This window comes from Lissotriton helveticus, chromosome 2_1 (genome assembly GCF_964261635.1).
Source record: "Lissotriton helveticus chromosome 2_1, aLisHel1.1, whole genome shotgun sequence".
NCBI classification, from domain to species: domain Eukaryota; kingdom Metazoa; phylum Chordata; class Amphibia; order Caudata; family Salamandridae; genus Lissotriton; species Lissotriton helveticus.
Genome location: NC_136059.1, coordinates 2,019,564,181 through 2,019,588,682, shown reverse-complemented (window position 1 = coordinate 2,019,588,682; position 24,502 = coordinate 2,019,564,181). Strand labels below are relative to the sequence as shown.

Below are 24,502 nucleotides of genomic sequence, written 5' to 3'. Positions count from 1 at the left end.
TAATAAAACACGTTTATTTGGTGCTGATTTTGTAGCTACTGAACAGATGTTTCTAATTGAGACCTGGCAACAATATCAAATAAAAAATAGAAAAACAAACTAAGAAAATTATCTGAACAACGACTTGGGCATTTTAATGATCAGTACATATAACGAGTTAAGGTAGTTTGCCAGCTAATACAGGACATTATTGTCGGCAAAGGCATTCAGTCAGTGCAAATAAGTCTATGACAACTTCATTTAGGAGTACTGCCAATGTTCGATTTTTGTCAACTGCCTAGTATCGCCACCTAGCAGTGCACAATGCAGACCCACACATGCTCACTAAATTCCAATATGCCCATCTCTGTACATAAATTTAGTAGGTACTAACATATTGCTCATGTTAATGGTTTAAAAGTGTCTAAAATACAGAGTGCAGCTAAAAAAAAAAATATCCTGGACAGATTTAATTAGAAAAGGTACAGGTGCAGTACCAAGTGGGCGTGGCGTCCTTGAACGACTGCACCCGTCTCCCTTTGAAGGAGAGCAGGAAGGGCTTCAATGCAAACAGGTTGAAGTTGAGCAGTCTCAGCCGGAGACCAGAGTGCTCCGATTTCCATTTTTCCTGGGAAGCTCCCCCACAGAAGTGATGCATAAGTCACCACCGTGGGCTCTACGAGGGGAAGGGAGAGGGACTGCCAATAAGGAGATCGTAATTTAGTTAGCACTACGGCAGATCTCTCTGCAAAATACTCAGAATGCTGAACACGATCGGAGAGACTCCCCTGATGCTGGACGTCAGATCCCACTGCAGATCCTGCATGTGCTATTCACCAGAAGGATGCAGGCGGCTATCAGACCCAACAGCTTCACAACTCCCCAAAGTACACATCGAGATCATAGGGCAAATGTCCTGGACTGCACAGTAACCAGAATGGCTCAGATGAAAGGGAGCATTTCAGAAGGAGTGAGATTTGACTTCAACATGACATGTTGATTGTGAAACCTAATGAATTAAGATGGATTGCCATAATCGGAAGGTGGGTGATGATTGCCTGGGGCAAGCCTGCCTTCAGCAGCCAGTCGTCGAGGTAGGGGAAGATTTGAAGCCCCAACCTCTGAAAATGAGCAGCAACCACTGCCATCACTTTTGTGAACACCCGAGGTGCACTGGTGAGGCCAAAGGGGAGAAAGGCAAACTGGAAATGTTCAGAGACCTCTGTGAACCACATATAACATATAGGGGCTTGCAAAGCCGAGACATGAAATATGCATCCTGCAGGTCCAACATTACCATCGAGTCTCCAAAGTCCAAGGCATATAGGGGCTGGGAAAGGGGGAGCATTTTGAATGGGTCTTTAAGGAAACCATTGAGAGGGTGAAAGTCCATATTAGGCCGGAGACGCTTCCATTTTTGGCACCCGAAAGTAGCAGAAGTAGCACGCACCACAACCTACTTCTGGTATCGAAACCCTCCTTCAACCAAAAGTGCCTGTACCACCTGGTGTAACAAGGAGAAGCGGCTCACACAGCTGGCATGGGATTTCAAGGAATGGGAGGGCATACCCCTGCCGAATAAGGTGCAGCATCCACTTGTCTGAGGTGACAGTCTGCGACTTCATTTAAACCGTACTCGACTGCCTCCTACTGGAGGGCAGTGAGTCAAGGAGGGTGTACTGAAGATGATTTGGCAAGGGTAGGGGTGTGAAGGTCTAGACAGTACAGTGTCCATGAGATTTGTGGGAGCCTCTGCCATGGCTACGAAAAGGCTAGGAAACCTGCTAGCCTTGCGGGTACGGCTGGTATAGGCAGGGTTGAACCCCCTCTACCTTAGCAATGGGAGGGCTGAAAGGATGAACGTGTTTGGCGAGGAGCATCATACAAACAAGGAGCAAGCAGTGACCCTGCTATCCTCAAAGTGCTCCAGCACTGAATCCCCTTGTCTCATACACATGCGAGAGCCACTGATGGGCAAGTAAAGAAGACTGGCCTGGACATCCCATGAAAGCCTGTTGACTGCAACAAAGTTTGGCACCTAAGAGCCACAGTTGTGCCCATTCTTCTGCGTCCAAACCATCCAGCATGACTTGAGTGAAACTGCACAAGCTTCTTCTGAGGCTATGATAGCACCTGGGCTACCAAGTCTCAAATAGCGTGAAAGTAGCAGCTTGTTAGCACCCTATCCAGAAGTGCAGTGCGAAGAGCACCAGGGTTGATGCTGGCTGTCAAAGTCTGCACTTTAAACTCTTCGGGTGGGATGCTGGGTGAGGAATGTCTGGTCCCATTAGGCAAGGCAGTGACAAAGGGCAGCCTGGCGGTTGACTGGGACACCTGAGCAGGGTTTGAACCACGCCCCATAAGGACATCCGTAAGGGCTTCCTGAAATGTAAGTAGGGGCTCTGCACTGGTTTGCCACATATGCAGCATCTTAAGTGAAACATTAGTTTTAACTTCCACTGAAAACATTAGTTTTAACTTCCACTGATGGGAGCTGGAGCTCAAGGGGCTCAGCTGTTCTCTTCTTGACCATGGCGAATGACTCACTCTACCCAGTGACTGGATCAGGTGGAGAGAACAAACCTCTGTCTGGAGAGGTGTCTAACCATCTGGCGTCACCAAACTACTCATACCATTTTTTCTAAAGGAAGGACTAAACGGTATCAGTGGGGTTAAAAGGTAGGTTCTATGCTTCGTCCTCAAACTCCGGCCCGCCACAGGATAGGGCCACCCTATCCGAGCCCGAAGGTTGCCTGGGCCCATGCAGCACCAGTCTATACCTCATAAGGGGCTGTTGCGGTGCTGCCTCAAAGTTTGAGAGAACATTAGGGTTGCCCTCATTGTGTAGCATTGGTGATGTGGATGAGGGACTGAACTCTGTCAAGGGTGTGGAAAAGTAAATTTTGCCATGTTCTGTGTCCCTACGTGTCCTCCATCTTATGTTATGTGTGCATGATTAATATGCATATGTATTCCCCATGTTTGATTAAAGACGCAATTACAGTTGTGTCCATCCCTAGTATGCCAGTTTCCAGTTCTCGTGAAAGCTACGAGTATTAGGCCTATGTAAAGTTGCGTTGCCACGTTTCTCAGTGTGCACGTTATTTCATTGTAAAGTCCCCGTTTCTAGGCCTCAAAAGGGCCCGGACACCAGATTCAGCTCCTGTCTCCTGAGCCCTCGCTGAGGAGCGATACAGCCCCCACCTGTATTCCTGACCCTTCACTTACTTCCTGCCTCACAGTGCCCGGCTCAGCCTGGCTCTGCCTACGAGTCTGCCAAGAGTATGTTATGATTCTAGTTATCAGTCCAGCCCTCCTTCTCTGCATTCCTAAGCTACTGAATCGCATCAATAGTTTCCGTCATTGTCTAGCCTTTACGTCTCCATGTAAGAGAAATACTGCATTTAATGGTCATTTAATATTCTTCATAACGCACTACATGTAGGATAATGCATGCTCCAGTCTTAGAGTCTGTTAGCCTTTTCCCTCCTGACTCTTAGTTTATATCAACATGTTCTCTAAACATCAGATACTAGATACTGTTTAGGTACATGTCGCCCTGACTCTCCAGACTTCAGTCTCTGCTCCTAGCATAGAGTTCATAGCCCCCAGCTTCTCCTAGTAACACGTCATTGTCAGTTTGCGCGCACCATTAGGTTAGAGGTCCCGGCTCCTTAGGTAGCCCCCTCCATGTTTCCACCCCATTTATGACATATTCTGTTACGTTTACATCACATGTCTATGTATACGCCTCTTGTTACACCTACTTTCACCCTTATCTTTCGCGACTGCTATTGACCACACCCACTGCTCCGCCTACTGTATTCACTGTAATGCAACTGTTTTAGTATATATGCTTGTGTACTGTTATTAAAGTTAGCGCGCTCATCCCAGATCCAGCCCCGGCAGCTGTCGGGCCCTGTCATCCTATTCCTGTGCAGGTTGTCCTGTTCCTGTCCTTGATGCTGTATTAAACCTGCAAACTCCTACTACCTCGAATCTTGACTCTTATTTATTGAGCTATCTGTTATTCATTTATCCATTCAAAAATAGAGGTATTATTTATTTATTTACCACATAATGGCGCCCGAATAGGGACTTGCCCTTTCCCCACGCGCCGGTGAAGCCACGCCGGCCCCCTGACCCTCTGCAGCCGTGACGGAACCATACCGTGCACGTGCAGATATTTCTGCTTCAAGTATCCCTCAGGCCCACGGAGGAGACGGAGGTGGCGGTCCAGCATCCAGACGAGGCGGTGGAGGAACGCGGCGAGTCCCGACCAGAGCCCAAGCCGAGAGTCCAAGGTCCGAGGTATCCGGAGGCCCACCCGTAACAGAAGTCCGAAGTTCGTCCGTCCGGCGTCGAAGCAGTCCAGTCCAGTCCGAGGCCTTCCGTTCTTGCTGCCCGGTGAGTACCGTTGCTGGGGTAGTATCTAGACAGGGTCAATTTAATTGTCTCTGGTCCGTGGGTTTTGGTGGTACACAGACCCAAAACGAAGTGTCCACTTCGGTGGATGCGGGTCCTGACGTGTCTCTTTATGAGACCGGTAAGTTTCGTACTGTTTTAGCAGTGCATCTAGTTTCTGTTCTAGTCAGTTCTGTTCTCGAGAAGATTCATGTATTCTGTTTTCAGTATTCCAGGTAGTATTCTGTTCGAACTGTTATTTTAAATGTTATTCATGTATTTTAAATGTCGTGGTATGAATGTGGTGTAGTTATCGTGTTCATTGTGTATTGTATTGTGTCTAGATTACAGTTCAGTCATGCCCTTATTTTCTAAACTACGTCAGTTAAAAACTAGAAAAGGTCTGCTAGAAGCAGCAGTTCCTGTCCCGCCTAGGGACAGTCCAGGTCATTTTATGTATCAGAAGCATGGCATAAGTGCCATATTATATCTAGATTTATGGGTAGAGTATACCAAAGAGTTAGAAGAAAAGTATAGATGGCCCGTATCAGGTACGTGGGATGCCGAGTGCATCATGCGAGTAGAAGAAGCATTATGGAAAAAGAAAGCCAGACAGTCACAGAAAGATGCCATCGAGTTATGGCGCAAAGAATCTCATAAAAGAACCGAAAAAGAAATCAGAAAGTCAGAACTAAGTAGAGAATCCTTAGAACGAGCCCAAGAAAGGGAACTAATCGAGATAGGTGAACGAGTTAAAACAGAACAGTCAGACCGACAGAGGAACGCCCTTATTAAGGGTATGTACCCTCTTCTTGTCGAGGGCTTGCCAAAAGCGACCCCGGAGGCATCTAGTAATTTTCCGCCACCACTAGTTCCGACCAAGCTACGTCATAGACCGACCGCAGCTGATATATTCATCTCGTCCTATTTGGACGACACAGTTCCGGAACATGCAAATCCTGTTCCGCCAGCTTCTGTAAATAATGTAAATCCAGCTCCTCCAGACACCGGGGCACCTCTTGCAGTACCTGCTACGGTACCCCCGGTCCAGCCTATATTACAATTTCCCACTCTGCCAGCACGAAGAGTATCAGTCGATGATTCTAGTTTAGGGGCCGCAGGAGGAGGTCCTCCGGGTACCCCGCCACCACACCAACGTAGAACGTTGGCCGAGTTACATGAATGTGCGTTACAGCGTACGCCCAAATATAAGTCCGTTGCAGATATCCGACGAGCTCTTACTGAATGCCGTTATGATCCAGTTGCAGGTGATGATAGTACAGTAATATATTCCATCCGTGTAAGACGGGTGACCGGGTATTTGGACACCCTACCGGATATGAAAGGAGATCTAGACAGAATATATCGTTTCATCCGTACAGGGGATGATCCAGAAAGTATTGGCGAAGCCATGTCTCAAAGGAAAGCTGAGATCCAGCTCATGATATTAAAGTTTCTGATTAATTGTCTAATAAGAGAACAAGATTACCCGACTAAAGATCCGGCCGAAATGAGAATCCTGACAAGGTGGAGTGATAATATAGCCGAGGGTAAGCACAAGACTATCAGTAGTATAGAGAGTATGTACAAGAAAATTCGTAAGGAAATACTAAAGTTACACGAACAACGTAAAGCAGCACAAGTAAGCGAGAAAGAAAATGACTCTACTGAAGAGGTAGACGACGAGAATCCCACCAGAATAGCGTATGTAGGTAGAACTAGACTTTCCGACCGATATTCACGTCTAGATTACAAGAAAACTGTTCCTCATCCAGCACCAGAACAAGGTTCTCTAGAACAAGTATTTCAAGCTACCGATCACATTCTGAAATCACGAATCGGTTACAGTGAATTAAGTACCATGCATGAACAAGAACTAGCCCGATCAGCAGTCCGATGGATTACTGATTCTACCACTTTTCCAGACGAAATAGTGGCACAAATGTTTCTGAAACTGCCCCCAGCCGAGCAACGACTGGTGGGTATGTATATGATCCAGCACCTCATTACTCTGTATGAGGATCAGCATTCTGATCCAGGTCCGTTACACGATGTCCTGAACGAGTTACTCCAGTATAGATGGAAAGGTCTAGGTACCGATTTAATTAGTGTTATTCTAGAACAGCGCCACAAATACAGAACGTTTTTGAACCCGCATTTTGTTCATGTCTCACCCCCAGAAAGTAAACCCTTTTACATAGACAGACAGAATCCGTTACGAGAAGTACACCCAGTCAGGACAGCAGATGGTGAAATGCAAAGAGTGTTTGTTTACACTCCGATTACAAAGATGGAACTCTTAGAGATGAAGAAATTAATTCCCTGTCATGATAAAGATCCAGCAGGGTTCCACCGAGAATTAAAAGACATGCTCCGTATGGGAGAATACACGTATCCAGATATAATTAAAATGTTAAAGGTCCTGTTGCCCGCAGGGGTATATGAAAAACTCAAGGAAAAAGAATGGGAGGTGGGAGAGAAAAAGATCGATTGGGCAGTCCTAGAAGCTGAAGATAAGATACGAGTACCAGGTACCGGTCTAGGAGAGAAATGTAAAGAATTACCAGAACTACTAATACAAGTTTTGCCAAGATTATTAGCCACTAAAAAGGAAGACTGGGATGCAATCTCAGCCTGTAAACAGAAACAAGATGAAGACACTAGTGATTTTTATTCTAGATTCGAGAAATGCTTTAGTATCAACAGTGGCCTCAAGACAAGTAGCGAGTCATACCCTCATCTTTTCGTTACTAAATTAGTCGAGAATTCAAGTCCACAAGTTAAGAATCGAGTTTTGAAAGTCGAAAGTACCTGGCAAGCTAGTACCCCGTCCCAAATGTTACAGATGCTTCAGTATCACCAGAATAGAATCAGAGAAGAGCAAGATCACGAGAGGAAACGTATGAAAGACACGAAAATGAAAGTATTAGTTGCACAATCTGTTCCTCAAGACAGTCAGAAGAGGGGTACGAATCAAGCCAGTCATCCTGCAGCTCCCGTTAAAGGGACATGCAATTATTGTAAACAGCCAGGTCATTATATAAACGAGTGTGCAGTTCTGAAACATAATATAGCTACCGGTAAGACTAAAGAAAGACCACGTCCGCCTAGACAAGAACAAGTTGCACAGACTTCTCAGCCACAGAATGCACAACAGACAGTTCCAGCACCGCAGCCTATTGCTGCAACACAGCATGTTACACAGCAGACGTACCAGTATGCACAGTCCGAGTATCCAGAGTATCAGCCATATTCATGAAACAGCCTAGAGAGGGAGGTAGGCTTGCCTCTCATCGAGATACCTGTAGATCAAGAGGGTCCCTATGTTCACAGTCAAGTATTAGGGAAAGACAGAAAGTTTTTGATTGATACAGGGGCAAGTAGGACCACCATCAGTCACGCCGAAGTTCCAGGGGCTCCGCTCTCAGGCTCTAGAAATGTTTCCCTTGGATTTTCAGGAAAGCCTATTGTAAACGAGATATCTAAGCCAGTTACTCTAGAAGTAGGTCCATTGTCCCGCACTACTGATCTGTTACTTACGAAGTCATGTCCAGAAAATTTGTTAGGCATTAAGACACTGAAAGAATTAGGTGCAGTTATTTGCTGCTCCCCAGAAGGAATACGACTGTTCTTACGTGACTTCAAGGGTCACTATGTATTACGAGATTTTGATCCGAGATTGTCCAATGTTCCACAGCATTTATGGGCACAAGGTCCAACTGATGTTGGTTATATGCAAATCACACCCCATCGTGTGACTCTCAAGCCAGGTGTAGTCCTGCCACGAATCAGACAGTACAGATTGCCACCTGAGGCTGTAACAGCCTTATCCAAAATTATTGACGAGCTCATGGCTCAAGGAGTAGTTGTAGAAACTGACTCCAATGTATGTAATTCTCCGATCATTCCCGTCATGAAACGTACTGATCCAAATGCACCCCCTGTATATCGATTAGTGATTGACCTTCGAGAACTCAATAAATGTATTATTCCCCAGTACCCAGTTGTCCCAGATATTTCTTCCCTATTGACAGCCATTGATTCAGAAGCCACATTTTTTTCAGTCATAGACCTCAAGAACGCATTTTTCAGTGTTCCCATTCATCCAGACAGCCAGTTTCTTTTCGGATTTTGTTTAAATGGAAGGAGCTATATGTTCACACGAGCTCCTCAAGGTTTCACAGAAAGTCCTAGTATTTACAGTCAAGCACTTAAGAGACAACTAGACAACATACACATGCCAACTGACACTGCCCTGCTCCAGTATGTCGATGATCTACTGATCACAGCCCGTTCTGAACGTGCTTGCGAGCGAGCATCCCTTACAGTCTTGTATTTCCTTGCCGAGATGGGGCACAAGGTGTCCCCTTCGAAGCTTCAATTCTGTGTCCAGCAAGTGATCTATTTAGGCCACTTACTGTCCAAGAGGGGTAGGCAGTTGACACCTGACCGTATCCAGTTAATAGCGAGTCTTCCTCAGCCAAAGACCCAGAAGGAGGTACGTGCTTTTATTGGCCTCACTTCTTACTGCAGACAATGGATTCCTCAGTATGCATTTCTAGCCAAACCACTGATACAGTTAACGACACAGGAGGCAGCCGTATCGACTGTCCTCCCTTGGACATCTGAACATACACTTAGTTTTAATGAGTTAAAGAAAGCTCTATGCCAAGCTCCAGTTCTAGCTACACCGAACTACAGTAAGCCTTTTACACTTTTCGTCACTGAACGTGAAGGTACAGCATTATCTGTTCTCACACAAGATCAAGCAGGACAATACAAGCCCTGTGCTTATTTTTCGAGCACATTAGATCCTGTAGCCCAGGCTCTGCCTGCGTGCCTCAAGTCAGTTGCAGCCACAGCACTAGCTATCAGACAAAGTGATTCCATAGTATTAGGACATTCCTTGACAGTACAAGTTCCACACTCTGTGGAAGTTCTTTTAAACCGAACACAGACTCAGCACTTGACAATTGCACGTTTAACAGGTTATGAATTGACACTGTTCCAGCCACACATAGAAATCAGACGCTGCAACGTTCTAAATCCTGCTACACTGTTACCGTCAGTTATTTCAAATCCTGCCACACATGACTGTGTGGAAGTAGTTAATACTATGACTAAGCCAAGACAAGATTTGACAGACATTCCATTACCAGATCCCGACCTGACACTTTATGTGGATGGTTCATGTATGAGAACAAGTACAGGAGAACTAGTAGCCGCGTATGCAGTGACTACTGACACTGAAGTTATAGAAACACATCGTATTGACACTCTGTCCGCTCAAGCAGCAGAGCTAGTTGCTCGGACACAAGCCTGTATACACGCTAAGAACCTGAAAGTTAACATTTACACAGATTCACGCTACGCATTTGGAGTCGTACACGACTTTGGAGTGCTCTGGCAGGAGAGAGGTTTCATGACTTCTCATGGAACCAAGATTCAGCATGGTCTCCTTATTCAAGCTCTGTTAGATGCCATACACTTACCGACATCTATTGCTATCATGAAGTGCAAAGCACATACGAAAGTTACTGACACTATTTCTCAGGGTAATGATCTAGCAGATCGCACAGCCAAGCTTACAGCACAGACACCAGACATTCCAGTTAATAAGACACCGACACACACTCCAGATCTGACTACCTGTATGACAGTCAAGGACCCTACTCAAGATGTCATAGATATCCAGTTACATGCTACTCCCGATGAAATCAAGAAATGGTCCGAACAAGGAGGGGTCCAGACAGATCAGGGATGGGTAACGAAGGGAAAAGCCACATGGTTTCTCCCCGACTCTATGGTTCAAGTCATTATCAATACCGCACATAGTCCAGCACATTTAGGAGAAAAAGCTATGTTAGATAGTATCCAGAACATTTGGTTCAACAAGCATTTACGAGCTGCAGCCAAGCAGAAAGTCCGTACCTGTATGATATGCTGCCAGTTCAATCCAGGTAAAAGTGTCCCGGTGGAACAAGGTGGATTCCAGCCCCCTGACCACCCTTTTGAAGTCCTCCAGATGGATTATATTCAGATGGAGCGATGTCGAGGTTTCAAGTATGTCCTTGTAGTTGTATGCGCTTTGTCCAGGTGGACAGAGGCATATCCAGTCCCAGATTACACAGCCGCGACCACTGCCAAGCAGCTGGTTCGTGAATTCTTCCCCCGTTATGGACTCCCAAGGGTCGTATATTCTGACAACGGCCAGCCATTCTCATCTGAGCTCATGAAACATATTTCCCTTTTGTTAGGGTACCAGTGGAAGTTCCATTGTGTACGCCATCCTGAAGCAGCCGGTCTCGTAGAGAGACATAATCAGACCCTGAAAATTCGAATTGCGAAAGTATGTAAAGAGAAAGGTGTGGACTGGCTAGTAGCTCTGCCAGTTGCTTTGTTTTATATGCGCATGGTCGCACATTCCAGGTCAGGTCTGTCCCCGTACGAGGTCGTATTCGGTCGCCCCCCTAACATGTGGGGTACACCTAGACCCCGAAGTATTACCGATGTTTCAAGTAATATGCTGACAGATTACCTAGCTTCCTTGATGTCTGCCCTACACTCTTGTCGTTCACAGGTTGCCGCCGCTTTTCCAGACAATACCGAGGTGGCACCGCATGAAATCGTTCCCGGATGCATGGTTCTTGTGAGGAACTTTGATCGTTCAAGTCCGCTGGAGCCCCGCTGGAAACAACCCAAACAGGTCCTCCTAACCACCCGTACAGCCGTGAAGTTGGAGGGGAGAAAAGGCTGGGTGCATCTGTCGCATATAAAGAAGTTTGATGGACTAAAACCTGTTTCAAAGAACATTTCCGAGGATTTCAAAAACTGCCAAAGTACTATTCTTAAGGACTGTCCCGCAAAAGACTCTGAGACGAACCCTTCCCTGTTAGAGAAAACTCCGCAGTATAAGCTTAAATTAAGGTCTAGTAAAATAAGTCAGCCAGTTTGATTGTCTAAGTCCTCCCCTAGGTGAAACGGTTAGACCGGTTTCTGACATGTATATAATAGACCCCCACAGAGAGAGAGTTAGTGAGAACTCTAAAGATTGCACTATTATTTTATGTTTTCTGCTATATTTCAGCATTATGATTTCCTGCACAAGTTATGCATTTTATTTGTGTTTTCCAGTTTCTCATGTAAATAAGTCTGCTAATGTTACAGTAGAGCACACGTTTAGTGATCTGCCTCCTCATGAACTCTCTTATCGTCTTGCTATGCGTAATAATTCCTTTATCCGCATGTTACATTATTCACACCAGACCAGCAATGCCACTAATTGTTGGGTGTGTGGTCGACTCCCCCCTTTCCAGACCCCGAAGGGAGTTCTGCCGCTCTTTCCTTATCCATTTTCACATAATGGTTCGTGTGGAGCATGGTCCACGTTAACGTCATCCTCAAATGATATGTCCCTACTTAACAGTACATGTTTCCCAGACAAGCAAGGTCTTCCCCACAGAACAGGGTTAGATCCAGAAAATGAAGTTTATAATCTAGGTAATTATTCTTCGAATTTTATGGTCCTGAATGTCCAGTCTGATTCTACTCCAGACTTACCTGCTATGTCAGTATTACCAGTCAAAGGTGAATTATGTGTCCGAAAGAATGGTTCCATACATGTAGGCCATAGTGATTGTACTACTATTGTCAAGTATAGTGACAGTAGGAAATCTATTTTCAAAGCTTCACGTCATTCTTATTTTGTTTGTGGTCAGACCGCATATGTTCGTCTGCCCCTCGATTGGGATGGTACCTGTTACATTGCCTTCCTACTGCCACCAGTTTTTCTAGCCCCACCTGACTATCATAGGAATTCCCACCTAGTACATACTAGACACAAGAGAGACCTCCCGATTGTCGATTATACTGAAACTGCTCTAGAACAATACATAGATATCAATAAAGGTGTCTTCCCCTACTTAGGTACTGTTGTAAATAGTAAACTGATACGTAGATTAACCAGAACACTTGAAGCAGTAGTGATTGAGACTACTTCTGCTCTAGGTAACTTAACCGAAGAGCAATCCTTTATGAGAATTGTCGTGCTCCAGAATCGTCTAGTCCTTGACGTCATACTGGCCGATAGGGGCGGGGCATGTAGAGTCATCGGATCTAGTTGCTGCATTTTCATTCCTAATAACGCACCGTCTGTTTATTCAGCTATTACCAGACTCCATAATATTGCCCATATGTTACACCAAAATCCAGGCACCTGGACATGGTCCGGTTGGTTCTGGAATACAATTTCCGCCTGGGGATGGAAAGTTTTATCCTTTCTAGGTATTGCAGTAGCGATCATATTCAGTTGCTGCCTCTGTTTACAATGTGGCCCCGCGATTTGCGGCATTTGTGCTACCTCTTGTATTCCTAGTCCCAAGTCCCGTTCTAAATCCCGTCCTGAGAAAATTCGAGACGAGCAAATGATACTGTATGAAATGATAGATGGTATCATGAATATTGATGTTTCCTGATGGAAACGTAGTGACAAGGAGGGAATGTGGAAAAGTAAATTTTGCCATGTTCTGTGTCCCTACGTGTCCTCCATCTTATGTTATGTGTGCATGATTAATATGCATATGTATTCCCCATGTTTGATTAAAGACGCAATTACAGTTGTGTCCATCCCTAGTATGCCAGTTTCCAGTTCTCGTGAAAGCTACGAGTATTAGGCCTATGTAAAGTTGCGTTGCCACGTTTCTCAGTGTGCACGTTATTTCATTGTAAAGTCCCCGTTTCTAGGCCTCAAAAGGGCCCGGACACCAGATTCAGCTCCTGTCTCCTGAGCCCTCGCTGAGGAGCGATACAGCCCCCACCTGTATTCCTGACCCTTCACTTACTTCCTGCCTCACAGTGCCCGGCTCAGCCTGGCTCTGCCTACGAGTCTGCCAAGAGTATGTTATGATTCTAGTTATCAGTCCAGCCCTCCTTCTCTGCATTCCTAAGCTACTGAATCGCATCAATAGTTTCCGTCATTGTCTAGCCTTTACGTCTCCATGTAAGAGAAATACTGCATTTAATGGTCATTTAATATTCTTCATAACGCACTACATGTAGGATAATGCATGCTCCAGTCTTAGAGTCTGTTAGCCTTTTCCCTCCTGACTCTTAGTTTATATCAACATGTTCTCTAAACATCAGATACTAGATACTGTTTAGGTACATGTCGCCCTGACTCTCCAGACTTCAGTCTCTGCTCCTAGCATAGAGTTCATAGCCCCCAGCTTCTCCTAGTAACACGTCATTGTCAGTTTGCGCGCACCATTAGGTTAGAGGTCCCGGCTCCTTAGGTAGCCCCCTCCATGTTTCCGCCCCATTTATGACATATTCTGTTACGTTTACATCACATGTCTATGTATACGCCTCTTGTTACACCTACTTTCACCCTTATCTTTCGCGACTGCTATTGACCACACCCACTGCTCCGCCTACTGTATTCACTGTAATGCAACTGTTTTAGTATATATGCTTGTGTACTGTTATTAAAGTTAGCGCGCTCATCCCAGATCCAGCCCCGGCAGCTGTCGGGCCCTGTCATCCTATTCCTGTGCAGGTTGTCCTGTTCCTGTCCTTTATGCTGTATTAAACCTGCAAACTCCTACTACCTCGAATCTTGACTCTTATTTATTGAGCTATCTGTTATTCATTTATCCATTCAAAAATAGAGGTATTATTTATTTATTTACCACAAGGGTCACAGAGCCGGAATGGATCTCCAGCCTGGAAACAGATTCAGAGGTTCCGACTGGAGTCAGGGAAGGACCTGCTGGCACTAATTCAGGTGTAACACCTCTCAGCTTCTTGGGGCCAGAAGGCATGCCCAAACATGCAGGCCATGGCCTCAAAATACCTAATATTGAGAAGCAGTCGCTCCAGGAAACTGCGGTTGGCGTGGGGAAGGGGTAGCGCCGGCGCCAGGAGTGGAGAACAGGAGCGATGATTGGAGGCACAGTATGTCCCCCACACTACTTCCAGAGACTTGGAAAGGATCGGTGAAATCAAGCGGTGATTTGACAATTTTATTTGACTTAACCAAAAATGACTTTGACCACAACCAGTCGCAAGAACTGCTCTGAGAGTGGGGCTCAGATGGTCTGCTGGACAGAGAGCATCCCCAGGGCGATGTGGGGTCTTGCGTTGCCATATTGCGAAGAGCTTCATTGCCTTCTCTCGAATTGCTTTAATGTGTATGGTGAAACAGTCGGAGCAAGACCTAAGAGTCATGGCCTGACCCCAAGCATTATGACCACTTGGCAATCTGTCAGACATCTGTCTCTGACATTCCCCACAAGGCAGAAAACCTGTAAATTTTGATGGGGTCAATGGCTCAACAAAAGTCTAGAAAAAGTTGGTCAAAAAGTGACCAAGGGATCTCTCCTGATTCGCGACTGCTGATCTGTAGAGATGCGAAAAGAAAGAAACAGACGTCCGAGCGCAGGGGTGGCACCTATATGGGCATCGCTCACGTCGCATCCATCATGGAAAATGCCGCAGGTCGGAGGTTCTAAACTGCGCCGGTGGAACTCGGCAGTGAATACCAGACTGTGGATGGTTTTCATAGGGACGCGTGATCGATTTACACGTGTGACCCAGGTGTTATAATTAAACACAAGAGTGAATGAATGAGAAGATGAAACCCTGTTGGCCCTGTTCAAGTTGCGCAAAAACACAGCAACGAAACATGTTGGCAACAAATTATTATATATGGTTTAATAGGAACCATTTTTAATTTGGAGTGCTTGCAGCCCAGAATAAAGTGTGATGGCCAGCAAGCCCTGCAATTTTAGTGGTGAATTACACGTATCATTTCTCACTGGGGTTCTGTTGGTATATATGTACACACAATAGTAAGCGTTGTCTGTCTTGCCTTACTATTACACAAGTGACCGGCACTGTTTGTGGCTCTCGAGAGGGAGAACAAGCACGGTTTCTATTTGTTTTGTCTCCTTCACTTCTTCTCTCATTCTTTTCTTTCACAAGAGAGGGAGCTACCTATGATGAGAAGTGGGTATACTGGTAATTGTTAGCCAGTAACCCCGTTGGCGGTTCTACCGTGAGGTACTCTCTCTTCTCACACATTTTTTCATTGGATGGAAGTTGGGGAGTGTGGATGGTAGTGGACAATTTTATTCAATATTTTTGTGAAAAATTACACTGACTTAAATGAGTAGTTGGATTATACAAACATAAGGGTATTGTGGAAATTATTGAAAACCCTGTTTTCGTCACAATAAATAGGAATAAGAGCTTAGAGGGTGAGGCCACATTTTGTGTATCATGTTCTGAGTGGGGGGTCCTCCTTTCTTCCCCCTTGGCTCCTACTATACTGACGTGCAGAGGTATTGCTCAAGATTTTCCAAATCCAGTCTGAAGCCTGGGAATATTCCACAGTAAGGAACCTGTGGATAAAATTCTCTTTCAGAAATATATATATTTTTTTTTAAGCAGGACAAAGATTTGTGGCACATTTTGATGTCTGTATGTTTTCTTTTTCCCAACTGCACATGTACTCTTTTACCCAGGAAAATAGAATCAGAAGGTAGTGGAAATATTATGGGGCAATGTGAGCTTCAGCTCAACATTGCAAGACATCTAGATTCTGCATATTGGCCATACCAAAAGAAAATAGAATAAAGAACATGATGCTACATCGAGACAGCCCGCTTGAACAGGGTCATGCGGCAAAAGGGCTGTGTTGATGGATTTAGGGTTCAAAGGAAATAAAACATCTTTTTGTCACTGGTGGGACAGTTTGCAGTATGAAGAGCAGTAATGTCGGGTGCAGTATTACCTCTGGCATAGGTCTCTGCGACAATGTTGACATGTTGGTAATGACCAAGAACTAATAATCTTTCTTTAGGCGATGGCTTGGGTCTGCTGGTTGTGGATGCTGTTATGAGAAGGTGAAGCATCCAAACTGGTAAGTGTTCCTGGGTAGTGTGGCACGTTAATAAATGAAGCTAAGGTGGTTTGAGCTCTTACATACATTCTGAAAATATCTGTCCGAGGGAATTTGGCCACAACTTATAGTCCCTGAAGACTAGCTTTGTTTTCAGTCCAACTGCATAGATGAACAGGCCTTTACTACCAGGCGGTTTGTAGCAGAAGAGAAAGTGGATGATTTTGTTTGGGTATGCTTGAAATTATAATTTGAGAGTTGCCAGCATATGTAGTCAGGCATCCTCCTGTGACAAGGCTTCGCTCTGGCAGGTTGGAGTCGTTCTCTGGCACAAGGTAGACTGCAATGGGTTACTATTCAGGTTCAATTATTATTCTGCAAAAAGATTAACTTGGGATGTTGTCAGAATATGAAACTGAGATGCGTTTTTCTAATCTAGTGCGCAGAAGGATCCATGAAAGTTACATGCCCTTGGCCAGGTTGTGCTTGCTTTTAGTTATCAATTACTTTTAATATTGGTGCTTACACACACAGGCATAATTAGGAATGTACGCTGGAGTCAGTTTACACTGTCAATTGCAAACCCCAATTGTGCTTCACTTTCAATGTGCTTTCCATTTCTACAATACAGCCCTCCTCCCCCCCCGGGTAATATAGTTTTTCTGAATCAAAGTCTATAACAGTATAATCTGTGGTAGCCAGACTGAGGTACATTCAGAAAAAAACGGTAAAAATGTGCAACATTAAAGCAAAAGTAAATAACATTCATAAGGTCTCATATCTCATGAAATTAGAGATCAAGAGCATGAATGTAATTGCCAGGAAAATGGCATAGAACAGAAATGTACGTGTTTATTTTCTGAGAAAAATATGAATGAAATAATAAGTACAATCGGGTCTCCTTGCCAAAGACTGAAACACAACTCTGTTCTTAAGTTTGAATAAAGCACAGTAATGTTTCAAGAACAGTTAACATTAAGTTCTACTTCATACTTACCAGTGCCTTTATAGTACTTGGTGCAGTTACCATATTCAATATCCTCAGTCTTAATGTCAAACTGAGGTAAAGCAATTTTCTCCATCTGAACAGGGTCGCCAGACTGCCAGATAAACCGCAGATCATCTGTTGTATAACCAACTGTGCAAGAAAAATCAAAGTCGTGATCATGGAAATGACAAGAAACTGTAATTCAAATTTAGCTTTCAAACCTAGGAGATATCCTATTTTATAAGAGTGCATGATTGATAAAAGAGGACTCTAAAGAGTGGATAAGAACCAGCAGCACAACATTTGTGAAAACTCACAAGTAGTAAGGTTTAAAAGTATTCAGAAAGGTTTTAAATGCAATTGATACTACTATAGAAAATAAATGAACGCACCAGACGTGTGGAAGAAGTACAATAATTAATCTGAAATTCACAAGATGTTTGCAGAGGGGTTGAATGCTTGGGGAAACGTTTTATTGAAGAAAAGATGGATATGAGAAATACATTTTATTATCCAGCCATAAGTAGGAAAAGTATAAGGTACAAATGACATAATATTTTATCTAACATTTCATGTGGGTTGAAAGCAATTGCCAAATATAAATTTGGAAATGGAACGATTTGTTCTGCATTGTAGGTTCTTCATCGATGATCATAAACTTTAGAGTAATTTGCCGCTGCCCGAGTGTGAGCAACACTCTTCAGAAGCCCATCGATGGCACAAAAATTCTGAAAAGTCATCTGATCTGTTTTCAGAAGAAGAATATTTAAAAATACATTACAGCATCTGAAATGTAAAAGGAAAAAATGGGTCTATCATTTAAGGAAAAGTGCAGCCAAACAGCATTTCATTAAGGATTCAGGAAGTTCCACTATCCAGGATGCATTGTATTGACAATTGCCTCCCACATTCAGTTCTTTTCTACGAACGCGTGAGAAGAAATTGAGCGTTTTCCCACCTGTTTTTCAAACAATGTTTTCTCTGAAATTAGATTTTTAGATCTTCATTTGACATCACTAGCTAACGACCATGATTGAGCCATTTTTCTTAAATTTCCTGCATTATTTTTTTTCAAAATATCTTCACTATTTGTGAAATGCCCTTCATGGGGGAGACAAAGGCAGCCTCCGAACTACACAAAGTGTGTGTAGGGTTTCTACCATTGTGAGAAAGTACCTCTGCGTGGTCAACTGCGGTTTTTGTGGTATGATGCTACTGGTTTCTAGACCCTGTGCACTGGGACACTGCTAACCAGGCCACAGTACATGTGTTCTGATCCCTAAAACAGGTTGAAATTGGCTAATCCATAAATGGCATATTTACCTTTCGAATAAAGCTATAGTACATGGTACCTAAAGTACACCCATAGCATAGAAAGGTAAATAGTATCTATGGACTAACACAGTACTGTGCTGTTCTGTAGTGTGAACAGACAAACATGACTAGGCCCACCATTGTAGCCTGGCTGCTGCACTGTAAGACTGCAACCTTACCTATCCGGAGAAAACCTCCCTTTAAATACTAATAAGTCAATTCTATGTAGGTCTTCTGGACCACAAGCCAGAGTGCATGTTATTTGAGATTAGGGCATGTAGAAATTTAAAGTTAACATGGCCTTACAATAATTAGGCACCAAAAGCTATTTTTACTGTTGGAAGACTACCTGACCCATTGAGAAACACTGGAGAGCAATATTAAATCTTAGTTCTACTAACTCAAGCTGGGGAAGAGCTTGCAAATTAACTCAAAGATTATTTTCAATATTTAATAAAAGCCCAACTTGATGGTGAAGTCAGATTTTTCATAAATATTAAGGGAAGGGGTTGTTTAGGAAGTCACATTTCCAATGCCTGAAGCTCCTAAAGGTTAATTTGCATTCGCTTCTAATTGTCACCCAGCTGGTGAATGGGCTGATGAGTTTTGAAAGCTGCTCCCAGAGCAGAGACAATGGTGTGCGAGAAGGGCTGTAGTTCATTCCTCTGGCAGTAAAGACCACTTGGGCAGTGCCCAGGAATTTAATTTTCTTCTAAGGGGCCACCCCGTCACAGGCAGATATCAAATTACTCTTTCGCGTGCCCCAGCCTTTGTCCTACCAGTCAGACAGGCACTAAACAGTGGGAGGGAAAGCAGCCCTCCAGAACTTGTTTGGACTTACTAATGAGGAGAGGAGTGCTCATAACCCTGGCCACATGGCTGCGTGGGCACATAGGCTCTGCACAAGGATAGAAGTAGGTAGGGTAACCCTAGGAACTTTTACTCTATTGGTTAGGGAGGAACCGGGTGTCGCCTCCACCCACAAGCAAGTGCCTGGCATAAATTTGGCACCCAACACTCTCCTGGTAACACTATTAGAATTGATCAAGAACCAAAGGATTGCATCTTCTGTTTGAGACCAGTGAGGAGACAGGAAGGGTTGGATCTACTCCCACTTGTGCTCAGGAGAAAGAAGTAGACTCCAAGCGTAAACTGGCTAACATCCTGTTTAAGTCACAGGGTCACAACAAGCTGCATTCGGACTTTTCCTGAAGTGCCCAGCTGAATAGTTGCAAATGGACTTGAAGTGGACCCTGCTGGTAGCCTCTGCTAGATTGATTCGTCACCTCCAAGTGCTGTTCCTGATGTCCTGGAACATTTGCTGTGTTGAACTGGATTTCTCCTAACATATTTGAAAACGTGGAACTTGACATTTCGGACCCGAAGATCTTCAGAAAACCAGGACAAACCTGCCAAGCTGATCTGCCAAGATGAGTTTCTGCTCGACTGAAGAAACACTCCCCAAATCGGAGCTTTTCCACAGCAGCAAATTTGTTTTATAAGAACCTTGTCAAGAAGGTATCCAGCCTCGTACAGCCCACATCAGACAGCCCACAGCCTTGTGACGCTGGAGAATTTTGAGCTTCAAAAAAGAGTTTAAGCACAAAGGTAAAAATCTTGACCGGGCAAAGTGCCAAAAGTATCTAGCCGGTAAAAGGAATTCCCTCTGTGTGAAATTTGAATTTTAGAACTTTTCTGCCAGAACCAACAGCTTCACCAGCACCTTATCCAGTACCTATCCAACGTCATGGAGCCCTACACCAACAGAGCCTACTACCTTGTCTCACTGAAGGATTTTGACTTCCAGAAAAAATATTTAGTTCCAAGGTAAAACCTCCGTATGAGACTGCATTTACATTTACCATAATGCCAGGGTCGAACCTTGCTGGGAGGTGAAGAGGTGTGCACCCACCCCTGTTCCTGTTTAAAAGCACTCTCATGAGTCATTGAGCTGACAAGCTCGTGGAAGAAGCACCCGCGCGCAAGTGAGAGCTTCTTGACCTGATGTGACGTTTGGCAGCCTACTCAGCAAACCCCAAATTTTAAACCTGTAATCTCTACTGATGTTGGTTAAAGAACCAGAAACGCATGTCTAGAGATCAGCACCATCTGCGCCAACTCTGGCAAAACACTCGTAAATACTTTAGCAAAGCAAGCAAAATGGGACTGCATTTACCATAATGCCATTGGCGAACCTTGCTGGGAGGTGAAGCGGTGTGCTCCCACCCCTGTTCCTGTTTAAAACCTCTGTATCTGTTGAGCCCGGTTGGTGTACACATTCCAAGGAGTAAAAGAGTGGTGGGAAGGGCGCTAGTCCCACTTGGATTTTGTGTGGTTTTTTTCCAACTAACCTGAAGACTCGGAGCGCAATAGTAAATACCTCGGGATTGTCTCCTGGTTTGTTTGGACCGGGAACAGAACCAGGATCAATAATTGGACCATCCTTGTTGAGGTGTCTTCTGGTGGCAACGTAGAGTTTTGCCTCATGGTCCCTTATGGTCTTCGGGTTCATCAACGCATTGCAGGCCTTAACCTTTGTAATTTTACCCCAGGCAACATAAGGGATCCGTTACAAACATTCATGTGTGACAGTCCTCACAGGGTTTAAAATCAGTCGACGTGGGAGGTGACCTTTGCCTTGTACACAGCGATATGTTAAGGTAAAAGACATCACAAAGAGGATTGAGATAGCTTCCGATTGAAGCTAAGTGGCGCAGAAAGAAAGTAGCTGATGCCAGCCCATGGAGTGGGTCCCACCGAAGCTTGGAGATAATGTTGGAAAGGTTTATAGATCCAATGTGATGCCTGGGGAATATTCAAAAGGGGAGGATTCTGAGGTTAGAATGCTCTACCAGAAATGCTTCATTTGTAGATGTTTTCAAGGCATCGACTTGGAGATAATTGTATGCAATCACAAGGCACTATTGTCTAGATTCAGACATGTAAGCCGACGTTACAGTAGGTCAATCTACTTTAAATAAATCTGTTTGGGCCATTAGCAGACGGACTCTGGTTTTCTTATATTCTGTTCGTATGGCAGAGACCTGCATTAAGAAGTTTGCTCTTAGCGTGATATTATCAAAAGGTTTAGGACTACAAATGAAGACCCCTACGAAGCAAACAAAATGGTTCCTTTCTTGAAGTTCTGATTCGGCATCGCAGACATCTTCATTGGAATCATAAATGACCCACTGTGTTCCAGACTGGGCTGTGTTGGACATCTGTCTAGGACATTTGAAACTTCAATTACTACACTGTGAAGGTATCTTTTCTCTAATATTTCATCATAAAAAAAGCAGACAGTTAACTGCCAGTGCAAGGCATCATGGTAGTGGAAGCTCCTAAAGCCTTAAATAGACAGCAGTCTAATTTCACAGCTTTACGATCAATGTGAGCCTATCAGGCTGCCCTTCTGACTCAATGATAGACAGATATGTTTTGTTTAGTTTTGTTTTAGATTTCATATGATGCAATATAGTTTTTAAATCGCTTTTTTTTTTTTAACTACATCGGTCGACATCTAGCTTTGGATAAGCTTCCAAAGGCTGCAGCTCATCACGTGGACATATTGACAATGGCACCAGGTGTGCATAATTCTATGAACACAAACTGAAGACTAAGCGTTCCGGGTCCACAATCGAGTGTGGAATTATTTGAATGTTCAAGAAAGTATCAAAGATTTCTATGATGCAGAATCAGGAATATAAGTAACCATTTATCATAAAAAAAAACTGGAACTTCCTCACTGGGAGTTGGAAAACATACCAAGTAAGTCACATATTGCCAATAACTTCTGGAATCAGGCCACTGAAAGGAAGAAACCGGCTGAACAATCAACTTCATTTCTGACTAATACAATGTTTAAAGTACTAGTGTGGCACAATTGTTCATCACATAATGGATGCTTACACCGAAAACCTACGCACTTGCACCTCTCACTTGGTCAGTACTCTAGGGTGCCTAAACTTGAAAAAGTGCAGCAGAAATAAAGTGGATGTATTTTTCTTTGCAATAATTTCTCACAATGATAATCTTGGAATTACTGAATATCGTCTAATTCAGTGACCCAAGAGTGATTAATATACGAGTCTCTGTTACCAGTCTACAACTGGTTTAGAGTCATGTACTTACAGCTCTCCAGTTGCATTTTGCAACGCTGTGTATCCATAGGAAACAAAGTCAAATCCAGTGGACACGACAGGGTGATTGATAACCTGAAAAACAAAAATATTGCACAGATGACTAAACCATGTTAAAAAAAAAACCTTCATAACTACAATAATCAGATTAAAAGCAGTACCTCATACTGACTAACACATCGCCATCACGGAAAATGAACAAGAGGATATTTTCTTGGGTCACATCATGAAAATTGGCACTCTTTTCATTTGCAAAAAACAAGTCTGGTTTCCACAAGCATTTGAACATCGAAGGATCGACTGTCAATGAATCCGAGCCTCGAAAATCATTAGGAAGTTTAAGTCTTGGATCATTCCACCTCTGTCTCAAGAAGATGTTAACTCGATAATCCTGAAAAGTTTATAAATTTGAGTTAGTACATTTATAAAGTCTTAATTTTAAACACAGACCAGATCTGTTAAACAATTGTTTAACAGATTGATTGATTGATTGCTTTATTTCGATATGCATATATCATAAAAGCAGTACAAAAGATAAAAACAGCATGTCGAAAAAAAGTATGACTGTACATTCGGTAAAAGAATAAAACACATTAGATCAGCATAAATTAATTAAAAAAGAGGATTAAATTGATATGGACAGTCTTCTATGTCTAATCAACCAAGCCCATTTTAAAAACTTGGCAACAGCACAAACAATGGGAGGGGCTGTATTGGTTAAAAGAATCCGGAGGGCAACAGAGTGCTGGCGGGTACCCAATTCTCTGCAGATAGGACCAAGCCAACGTGATCTGGGGCGACCATAGTCCGGGCATTCGAAAAGAAAGTGTGGCACCGTCTCTGGTTTATCGGGACAAAGAGCACAAAAGCGTGATGGGGACTGGGGTTTATTCCACCTGGAGCAGAAGTCGGCCAAGGGTAGGGTTCCTAACCGGAATTTGATGTACAAGGACCGATCCATGGCAATTGTTATTATGTCCATGTACGGCTCGTAGGTGACGACATCTTTTAACAACAGAAAAGCTGCGGTGGTTTTGCAGTGCTGCTGGCTACTGATGCGCTTCACACAAACCCACTCCCAAAAAAGTTTTTTTAAGGTCTCCTTCGGGGGAGCGGAGTGGCTATGCCAGCAGGAATCCAGGCCTAAGTCCCCTAAAAGATGTTTAATGTCCTTCAGCCATTTAATGCTATGCCAACCGTCGGAGTGCATCACCTCAGCTAGACCATTGGCATAAGATTTTAGCTCAGGAACCCTCCACAGACGAGCCCAGAGCAAGAGGGGTCGAAGACGGGCCTGATCCCTTATAGCTTTGCAGCCAGTATCCATGAGCACTGGGATAGTCGGACTACTCGATGGAATAGCAAGGAGATCTTTAATGAATTTGTTTTCGGCCTTGCTCAGTAGGTCCACTTTGCCCAGGCCCCACAGTTCGGCTCCATAGAGTGACGCAGGGACCGCACGTGCTTTGTATATGTCTAGTAGAGGGGCAACACAGTGTTTTGTTGAGTTGTTGAACTCCTTGAGGAGGGCCCCCCCCACCCTTTTATGGGCCATTGTCATTTTATTGATGTGGGCGGTCCAGCTCATCGCGTCGTTAAGTCGAATTCCCAAGTAGTCGAATTCTGCCACTCTTTCAAGGGGTATGGAGTTCAGAATGGGAGGGCGGCCAAGTTTGCGTGGTGGGTGCATAACTAGGTACTTGGTTTTTTCCACATTGATGACAAGTCCCTTGGTGGTGCAAAAGTCCTGAAAGCGGTTCAGTAGTGTCTGGAGACCTT

The 24,502-nt window shown here is 44.0% G+C and overlaps 1 protein-coding gene across 3 annotated transcripts in view; it reads right to left on the bottom strand.

Annotated features, from left to right (window-relative positions):
* Positions 1-24,502, bottom strand: part of GLRB (glycine receptor beta) — a 268,016-nt gene that overhangs the window by 72,207 nt on the left and 171,307 nt on the right. For all 3 annotated transcript variants that reach the window (XR_013607195.1, XM_078676982.1, XM_078676983.1), the window contains exons 5-7: positions 22,885-23,114; positions 22,716-22,798; positions 17,280-17,420 (exon numbers count right to left, since the gene is read on the bottom strand). Coding sequence is in view for 2 of the 3 variants with exons in the window: in XM_078676982.1 (XP_078533108.1) it covers positions 17,280-17,420; positions 22,716-22,798; positions 22,885-23,114 (454 nt within the window). In the remaining variant the exon portion in view is untranslated. The remainder of the gene's footprint in view (positions 1-17,279; positions 17,421-22,715; positions 22,799-22,884; positions 23,115-24,502) is intronic.